Genomic DNA, 10628 nt, shown 5'->3' with positions numbered 1-10628 from the left:
GCTCTGTTAAATACTCAAACTGAGAATATATTATTCCCAATGAACTAATATTCCAAGAAAATCAAGAACTAAATTGAAGAAACATCGTTTTTTCAATTTAATGATAGTTTCTTTCCTTCAAGAAACAAGTGGATCTAAAATAGTGAGCCTCGTATTCATTTTAATTCCAGATCTATTTCAATTAAGCTCTGTTAAATACTCAAACTGAGAATATATTATTCCCAATGAACTAATATTCCAAGAAAATCAAGAACTAAATTGAAGAAACATCATTTTCTTAATTTAATGATATTTTCTCCGTTTGATACTATTGTTTATTTAAAAACTTGAGAAAATCTGAATTCTCTCTTTGAATATTTACTTTTTTGTGTGTAGCGCTACACATCATTTAAACGATATGTAAGCTAGATACGCTATAACGTATGTAATACGTGAGATGTAAATAACATAAAAGTAGCTGCGATATGGATATATATACAAACCAAAATTTCATAGGACCCTAAAAAGTATACGGTTGCAAGAAACTGTAAATTACCTTCCAGTTGAGTAAACCCGTATGCTCCCGACGTACCAGGACGTCAATATAGCATCAAAATATGTGTCTCATCGATGTTGCGAACCTATATTTTTTTTAGTCTAAAGAAATTTCAATTGGTGCTACATATTGTAGCCTCTTCCATGTCATATAGTGCCATGGGAATGGCTTCATTATTAAATACGTATTCGCAAGATTGAAGCTACATATCAGGTGAATGTTGTATATTTCGTGTAGTCATGGAGATACGGTCTAAATTAGGTCAACTATATTTCAGAATATGTCATGTATTTCGTGTAGTATTATTATTATTTCGTGTAGTATTATATTATATCCGTGTATTAGTAGCGATAGTATTTCAAAATTAGTTAAAAGTATCTGAGAAACGATTTAACTCTAATGAGATACTAGAAGTAATACCAACAAAAATCAAAATTAATTATTATAATCAATGATTTTTAACTGTTTGGAATTATTTTACTCATTCTGAATTTTGCGAGTAATATTTTATGAAATCAATTTATTTTTCTGAATTATGCAAATTTGTTTTTGTTTGAAATCAACTTAACGAATTCTAAATTTTAATTTTCTCAAATAGAATTGATAGCCTGATATAAAATAGTTTTCTGAAATTAAATGTACTAGGCTTAAATATTTATAAATAAATTCAATTCATTGTTTCAAGATGAGTTACAAATTAGGAAAAAATAATTTAGCCATCTTCTGTTATTTATGTTACATGTTATGTATAAATGCCTTGTAAAAATCGTCAAAATTTAATTTTGTTTCATCTGACTGAAAATCGAGAAACAAATTCAAAACGTTGATCTTAATAATCTCTGAAAAAAATAAGGAAAAACAGTTATCCTCATAATGCTATGCCTTAATGCTGCCTTTAAACTAAATTTTTACTGATAAAGAGACTCGCGCCAGTATGTTTTTAATTTTAAATATAAACATGCTTTTGAGAATAATTAAAAATAGAATAAAACAGGAAAAAGCTTTTCCACAGTGGATTTGATATTGACTTTTGTTGTGGGATTATCAGATATGGCCACCGATTTTTGCATCTGTGGTTACATGAAATCAATTATAAAAAAAATACACAAGTCTTTCAGGCTGTTGTTTTATTTTTGAAAATGATAGAACATCAAAAATTTGTAATTGAACCGGTTAAAAAAGTATGAAGATATCAAAGGTAATCACAAACACGATACATTGTGATGTGTTATACCAAGGTTCAAAATGCATTTATATAAAGTAAAACCATATACAGGGTGTAACTTTAGGTGGGGGTCACATTTATACAGAGGCTTCCTTTAACCTTTAGAAACACGTATCAATAGTTTATTTTGTCAAATTCCGTCGTAAAAACTAATTTTGTTAACCTTTTTTTAGTAATTTTCGTACCCCTCCGCTGGGCAGGCAAGTGTAACCTTAAATAACGCCACGCCACACCCCTCGCCGTGAGGGCGAGTGGGTGTTTACCACACAAACAGTACTTAACAAGTAACCTACCAAAAAATTCAAGCAGTAGTCAATAATGATAAATGAAATACACAAAAATAAATAATCTGTTTACTCACATAAATTTTAACACTTCTCTGAATTTGTTGTTCCAGTCCAATATTATTGTATTGGTATTCAAAGCTGATATAATCTCTTAAATGTGTAACCTGCCATTTTTAACCATGTGGACCTCATGACACGGAGTTCGTTTGGAATTTATTAACGAATCGTTTTCTGTCTAAATATAACTTCAACTTCACAGTTAGATGTACCGTCTTCAAATAAGGAACAACAAATGACCCCTTCGCCTCGTCACCGTTGACCTACACTATCTCCCGCCGCATGCACTATGGGTTGTCAACAATCCATGTATTTGTAATACATTAATTTAAAAGATTAATTTAAAAGTCAATTTAATAAACACGCATATAGCATCAAATATTTTTTTCTCGAAATCTCGTGCTATAACGTTTGCAGTGATATCAACTATTCTTTTAAAGACCCAGAAGTTTCTTTGATAAGTTAAGAATCACCCTGTATAATACTAATTTTAAAAATATGTCTTAAACTTAAGCGTACTTTCGTCTTCTAACGGTGCGTGAAAACGAAAGCGCTGATAATTAAATTATTATGAGATGTTTTTGCAACACGTGTTAACAAGTAATAACGTGTCGTTAATAATGTCAAGTTTATATATCTTCATTATTATAATTTACCGAGATTATTTGTCACTTTCTTATCCTAACATTTATTCGGGTTCCGAATTATGCAAACTCATAACTAACTCAACAAATCCTGCCTCTTCCAAGTGGTACATAAATATTTCAGTGAGCATTAAACTTAAGCCATTATGCCCACTTTATTAGAGCAATTACTGTGAAAATTTACCTAAACTTTTCTTTACAGGTTTCGTTCTTCTCTACGAGTCCCGAACTCAGTAACAAGCAGAGATTCGAATACTTCTCGAGGACAATTCCATCAGATCATTATCAAGTCAAGGCTATGGTAGACATCGTTAAGAGGATGGGCTGGAGCTACATATCAATCATCTATGAGGAATCAAATTATGGGATCAAAGTAAGTTTATAAGTCTTTTACAATTTTAAACCGATTTCATAACAAATTATTGCTTTTTTTCAGCAGGTATTTTCACTACAACTTGTTGTACTAGGGGTTTACTGAAGAATTTTTTATTTCTCTATCAGTATTTCCGACCTATTTCCCTATTCACTCCATAACAGAACATGTTATGCATTACAACTTTTAATTTATATCTCTTCTACATCATACAGGGCGAGTCAGTAACTTTTATAAGTAGTCCAGTCATTGAAGGTAAAATCCCTCAAAAATAATAGAATTGTAGATTCGAGCGTGTAATAGGTTGAAATCATCTTCAAAAAAGTAATTATGATGAATTGATAATTATCAATCCCTAAAAACCACCCACAAATCATTAAAAAATAATGTTGAAAAATATTATTCAGCAATTTCCGGTACTCCGGTAATCGCCACGGTAGCGCAGTCGGTCGAGAGTGCGGTGGCAAGCATTTCTCGGCCAGGCTTCCTACTCTGGTCCGGGTTCGATCCCCGGTGTCGGCACTGGCAATGTCGATGGATAATGGGTGTTGTCCGCGTTTTTTCATGTGTAGTTCCCTTCCGCACAGCCTTTGGCTTTGGATTTGGCGGTGGTCTCATTTCTGTGGTGTGTTTTTTTTTTTAATTTGGAGTAATTTAGCCATAATAGTGATATTAAATTAAGATTTCTTTACTGTTTTAATTTTTTATTACTTATTTATAAATTTCAACCCTTATAAAAACCACCCTTGCAAAAAAATCGAACAATTATAGTTTAAAAATTTCCAAAAAAGCAAAATGTACAATTTTGTACTCTACAAAACTTTGCGTGTCATTAATAGTTTTTGAGATATTTTGAAAAGACAATTTTTTCCAAAAATACAAATATTCTCTTTTCACTTCAAGCTCAACTTTTTTCAAAACTAAGCACTTTAAACCGGTTAAACCGGTCAAACTTCTAGATCATATTACAAGTACATCAATAAAGTAAATTGTAAAGTGGTAACGATTATTTTCAATTGAGGTGGTAATTAGGGGGTGATTTTCACGTTTTTTGTCACCGATAGAAATACGGACTAACTTTATTTTCATCATAACTCACTTAGGTTTGATACTAGGGATTTTTATAAATGAACAAAAATAAAGTTTTTTTCAAACACATTAAAAAAGGTTATCTGAGTATTCCCTGAAAAATGCATTAGTTTTTGGTTATTTCACGTTCAAACTTTCAATTTTGGCGTTTGACGAATAAGAACCAACATTCAACAAGCTATTACTCCGCTTGTATTGGGTCTATAGACACCAAAAATACAACGTTATTTTTGTTATTTTATAAGCTGCATTTTTTATAAAAATGTCTTTTTTGATAAAATACTTACTTTTTGAGTTAAATGCGAAAAACCGTCTGAAAAAGTGTTTTTTTTTTGTTAAAAAAATTACACTTTCACTCGCGAATAAGTCGAAAAGTATTTACTTTCAGAAAAAACTTTATAGAACAAAAGTTGCTTATAATTAGTCAATATATCCATTCCATTATTTTCAATGAAACATTTTCACCCCCGTGAAGGGGTGGCATCCACCCCCAGGGTAAAAGCAACTCCCTGTACAAGGTCAACATTGAAGTAGAGAGTAAGTTAGAGTATCCAAATTTTTATGAAAATCGGTGCTGTTTGACAAAATTATACGGAAATATGGTCATTGACTGGACTAAAGTAATAAATTCGATATCAAACACAAAACTCTTTAGAAAATAATACTCACACAATATTAAATGTGCAGCACTTTTCTTTATATATGACATCGATAATTTTTTAAATTTATCTCAGTTTTTTGGCATTTTTTTTAAATGTTTAAAGTCACTGCCAAATTTGAAATATTTATTTCTAGTCGTTCCCAAGATGCAACAAGCTAATTTTTTTTTATCATTTGTGTAATTATAAAAATATGCATTTTTTAACAAATTTGGTTTCAAAACCTTGTCTTTAATTCTGTTGCATGTTTTCTACAAATTTTTAATTAATTTATTAAAAAATCGATTTTTAAAACAGATTAATTAAATAACCCATATTTTCTAAAATTACAAGATTGGTAAAAAGATAATCTTTAATGTCCTGTATCTTGGGAACAACTAGGTATAAATATTTGGAATTTGGTGGTGATATATAACTTTACACCCCCTTCAAAAAACTACGGGAGTATTTTTCTTTAACAATTTTGTGTCAGATATACCTAATTTATTCCATCACAGTGACTGTATAAGTGGCAAATTCAATATTAATGTACTTAATATTAAATGAAAGTTAAAACGATCTCAAAAATCGAGACAACGTAGTAGACGTCGAAAGTGATATCATTTATTTTCTTGTGCTTCTTATTCCTAATATATTTATTGTTATAAGTATAATTATACTTATTATACAAAAATGACGAAGAGTTTTAGGAGTTACTGATAAGTTTGGACATAATTAATGAATAGTGTATGTTAGAGAAACCACTAAATGTTAAGAAATAAAATATTATGTACATGCTAAGATATTTTAAGAAAATATTATTTCATTATAAGTTGAAGAGCATTACACTAAGTAAACTTGAGTTTTTAAGGATATTTGACAAGAAGTTATATTTCTGTTGATACACGCTTAACATTAAGCAGGGTTCTCCTACAAATTAGCTGGTCGTTGTTAACTGCTACCAGGTAGCTGCTACTAATAAGATGAACAAGATTCATCAATTTTTGCAGTAAATTCCATTATTACTGTCAAGTATTCTAAAACCACCAACAATAACAGACTAATTCGTTGTGAATAGGACGCTGCTTCTCTCCAAGGGGTAACGACCAACGACCTGCGAACAATCGTTGGTAGCAACTACTTTATAGTTTGTAGGAGAACAAACTCCAATTAATTGCATTGTTTGATTCTTGGCGGCTTAGTAGCAGCTACCCAGTAGCGAATTTATAGAAGCTTTACTAATAGCTTATAACAGTTTAGGTTTTCTTCCTCACTATTCTACAAATGATCTGAACTTTAAGTACTTTCAAAATATCGTATTTATTATTAGTAAAATTGAAAAAATTACCTGCAGATTCATCAAATCTGCAATTCTAGGAATTGATGGAGAATATTGTAAAATTCTTCATATTAAAGAGTCATATATTATTCGATACTTTTGTTGTATAAAATTGTACACAACTGTATTAAATCAGAGAACACGTTTTCTCATATCTCTTTCAAACCTTGTACGCCGCTTTCTACGTCCGTCATTGACACGTGTATTAGATGCATACTACAGACAGGATCGCTGAAATACCAGATACTTGAAGGAATAATTTTTGCCATCATTCGTTTTAAGTATGATCACATGACCTGTATTCAAATTCAAAAGGTTTGCAATTTATTGCTATGAAAATTGAGGCTAGATATTTATTGGCGAGGCCACAAAAATCTTGCACACTTGCAGATTCAGTTTATTCACGATTTTAGTTCCATAATTTTTTATGGGTAAGTACCTACGTAATTTTTTAAAGTATATATTTCTCCTACTAATATAGCTCAAAGAACAATTTTATAATATCCATTTGAGAAGAAACAATAATACAAGAATAGTTATAAATAATATGAATTAAAACAGATTCATTTTTTTAAATTCCTATTTATACCGTTTGTTGTTTTCATAATTAATTTCATAAAGTGTACACATTTTTTTCATTAAACGATATTCTATCGGTGTCAATAAGTTATGTAGCTAATATACGCATGGAAAGTATATTTAAGAGGTATACGAAAATCCATTATACGTTCAATGTTAAGTGTCAAACATATCATATCATCTGCTACATAGAAATTCAGATCTTGCACATTATATTCTCGTATATTTCAACTATAAACAGTATTCAGAAAACTGACAAAAGAGAAGAAGGCATTCGTTTTAACTAGCAGTGTCCAAAATCATTCGAAAAAGTGTAATTTTTTCCAACCGTCACAAAACTATTAAATTTTTTTCCTGTCAGAGAACTCTAAAATTGACATTTTATTTACTGAGAAAAAAATGGTATCTTAGCAACAAAAGTATTCATTTTTATTCCTAGGAGCTAAAGTTGACACTTTTAATCCTTAGATTTAAAGTTAATTAAGTTTTAATTTATAAAAATTGATTCAACAATATTTACAATAATTTTTGTTTATCCACACTGATATTAAATACACAATTTGAACAAGTATTAAAATTNAAGATGCTATATTCAATTCATTTTTCCCAAGCTCACAGGCGTTGTAGGGTTTTGATCATTAGTTGTTTTTGTACATAAATAAAACATATTGACATAGGCATTTACTGAGAATTTAGTTTTTCAAATTTAATTTGTTTAAAAATGACTTTGAAAAAATGTTTCATCATCTCCAGTAGATTCTTCGTCAATTTCTAAAATGTCATGCCAACGGAAGCTTTATTTCGTGTATACTAATCCAAGCACCTTGAGTCCCTGGGTCATGGCTTTCATGCTGTCATGACAGGCACAGGTGGAAGATGTACGAGCCAGGCTTTCGGATGCTCAGAATCGGCGGCTGGTCAGGGTGTGAAAGCGGGCCCCGCGAAATGAAGCTTTATATAGTATTTTTTAAATTGACGGAAAATCTAATGGAGATGCTGAAATTGGGAGCCAATAACGATATAGACTATGTTCCTTGCATCAAACAATCGAACTACTGCGTAACGTGGTTATGGGAGTTATGGGGTTATGGATTTATAGGGTTATGGGGTTCGGAGGTTGGAGATTATAGTGTTAAATATATTCTGACTGATATATCCCGTGATAAGAGAGTAAATTAAACTCTTGAGTACCGTAGGTTATTGGAGTTATCGGTTATGGGGTTATGGTAATATATGGTTATGAGGTTAGGAGGTTTGAAGCTGAATGTAAAGGATTATGGGGTTATTGTGTGTGCACAGCTCCCTTTACAGTACAGTTGTATGTAATAGGACTTGATAGCTTATGAGGTGATATGGGGTTATCTGTAAAACTTGACATGATAGGGTTGAAAAGATCAGGGATTCGGATTCAGCGACCCCGAAAACATATGGTAGACATAGTCTGACCTTCTGACTCGAAAAACATTTTTTGTGTGGTTGTTAACTAATGACTACTTTAAAAAATTCAAATCCAGTTTCCTCCCGAACGGTGCATTTTAGGGATATGCAACGAGTATACCTGTTAAAGGTAAATTAATGTTACAACCAACATTAGTAGGTAATGGGTCGGTTTGGACCGACGGACGCCCGAGACGCCGGGCGTCGGGACGCCCGCTTGCGGCCTTCGGTAGTATGCGATCGGGGGTCGCTCGGCCTTGATCGGCTGGCAGGTACAAAGGAGTCGGAACATGAGATTGGTGTAAGGTAAATTTATAAACATAAGGTAATTAATTCATTTCGCTCGATCATAATTAACATATATCCGGCACATGATTATTTATAATAATTAATACAAAGATACACAGATAGCAGAATAATATTTTATGAATTGAAAATAGTTATTTATTCTTAATAATTTCATAGCTACCCACATTACGCCGGAATATATACGGGTATGTGTTCACAATTATTTTTGGATAATTGGGTATCAAAGTAACTATCTAGCTCAGCTTCAGGAAAATGTAAAATTTCTTCAAAAAAAAATGCATAGAATGTTTCAATAATTGTTTGACTAGAAAGGTATAATATATACCGATCTACAAACAAGGAAAATCGTTAAAAGGGCTATTAAAGTGCTGGACAAATAAGTAATGCACAAAATGTAGAGGAGGCCGAGGAGGTGTTACAAGTACCAAAGTCTGTGTACCCTGTGACGTTGACATAATTGTTTTTTTATTAGTCGGCCATTTCAATCATTACAGATTTAGCGTTCCTGAGACAGAAAATTTTAAATAAATTTGCAACGTTTTTCGCTTATAATATACAAGAGCAAGACATATTTCCATCTCAAAAACGGNAGAACGAAACTTTCCTTAGGTATATTTGTTTCCATTTCTACAGTTTGTACTGAAGTCTGCAATATTTTTATGAAAAATCTTATTCCCTACTAACCACATGTTTTTTGCAATTTATGTACTGGGTGTTTCATAAAACTGACACAGGTGGACTAGGTTTTTCCTTTTTCATTTAACCAGATGCCTTTTTTGGAAGTTTGGAAGAAACTTTTCTTAGTCTTTCCCCGAGCGGGGCCTACTCTTTTTTGAAAAACGTTCTCATTAAACTTTTATATACGGGGTGTTTAAAAACTAAAGTACAGGGTGTTTCAAAAAATGTTATATTTACTAACCAGCGAGGAGAGCACCGCGGAGCGGTGCTCGGGCCGCGCGCAGCGCGGCTCGAGGGCCGAAGGCCCGAGAGAAAGGTCAAACTTCGCGTCAGCGAAGTTTGCCTACCTTTCTAGTCGTTGGTAGCAACTACTTTATAGTTTGTAGGAGAACAAACTCCAATTAATTGCATTGTTTGATTCTTGGCGGCTTAGTAGCAGCTACCCAGTAGCGAATTTATAGAAGCTTTACTAATAGCTTATAACAGTTTAGGTTTTCTTCCTCACTATTCTACAAATGTTCTGAACTTTAAGTACTTTCAAAATATCGTATTTATTATTAGTAAAATTGAAAAAATTACCTGCAGATTCATCAAATCTGCAATTCTAGGAATTGATGGAGAATATTGTAAAATTCTTCATATTAAAGAGTCATATATTATTCGATACTTTTGTTGTATAAAATTGTACACAACTGTATTAAATCAGAGAACACGTTTTCTCATATCTCTTTCAAACCTTGTACGCCGCTTTCTACGTCCGTCATTGACACGTGTATTAGATGCATACTACAGACAGGATCGCTGAAATACCAGATACTTGAAGGAATAATTTTTGCCATCATTCGTTTTAAGTATGATCACATGACCTGTATTCAAATTCAAAAGGTTTGCAATTTATTGCTATGAAAATTGAGGCTAGATATTTATTGGCGAGGCCACAAAAATCTTGCACACTTGCAGATTCAGTTTATTCACGATTTTAGTTCCATAATTTTTTATGGGTAAGTACCTACGTAATTTTTTAAAGTATATATTTCTCCTACTAATATAGCTCAAAGAACAATTTTATAATATCCATTTGAGAAGAAACAATAATACAAGAATAGTTATAAATAATATGAATTAAAACAGATTCATTTTTTTAAATTCCTATTTATACCGTTTGTTGTTTTCATAATTAATTTCATAAAGTGTACACATTTTTTTCATTAAACGATATTCTATCGGTGTCAATAAGTTATGTAGCTAATATACGCATGGAAAGTATATTTAAGAGGTATACGAAAATCCATTATACGTTCAATGTTAAGTGTCAAACATATCATATCATCTGCTACATAGAAATTCAGATCTTGCACATTATATTCTCGTATATTTCAACTATAAACAGTATTCAGAAAACTGACAAAAGAGAAGAAGGCATTCGTTTTAACTAGCA

At 31.7% G+C, this 10628-nt stretch overlaps 1 protein-coding gene across 1 annotated transcript in view; it reads left to right on the top strand.

Annotated features, from left to right (window-relative positions):
* LOC108904924 (metabotropic glutamate receptor 4-like) overlaps positions 1-10628 on the top strand; it is a 311527-nt gene that overhangs the window by 31979 nt on the left and 268920 nt on the right. The window contains exon 2 of the mRNA XM_018707649.2: positions 2951-3121. Coding sequence (XP_018563165.2) covers positions 2951-3121 — 171 coding nt within the window. The remainder of the gene's footprint in view (positions 1-2950; positions 3122-10628) is intronic.

The sequence above is a fragment of the Anoplophora glabripennis genome, unplaced genomic scaffold (assembly GCF_000390285.2).
Source record: "Anoplophora glabripennis isolate ALB-LARVAE unplaced genomic scaffold, Agla_2.0 scaffold194, whole genome shotgun sequence".
Taxonomy (NCBI): domain Eukaryota; kingdom Metazoa; phylum Arthropoda; class Insecta; order Coleoptera; family Cerambycidae; genus Anoplophora; species Anoplophora glabripennis.
The sequence above is the reverse complement of the archived record's forward strand: the minus strand, read 5'-3'. Positions and strand labels throughout refer to the sequence as shown.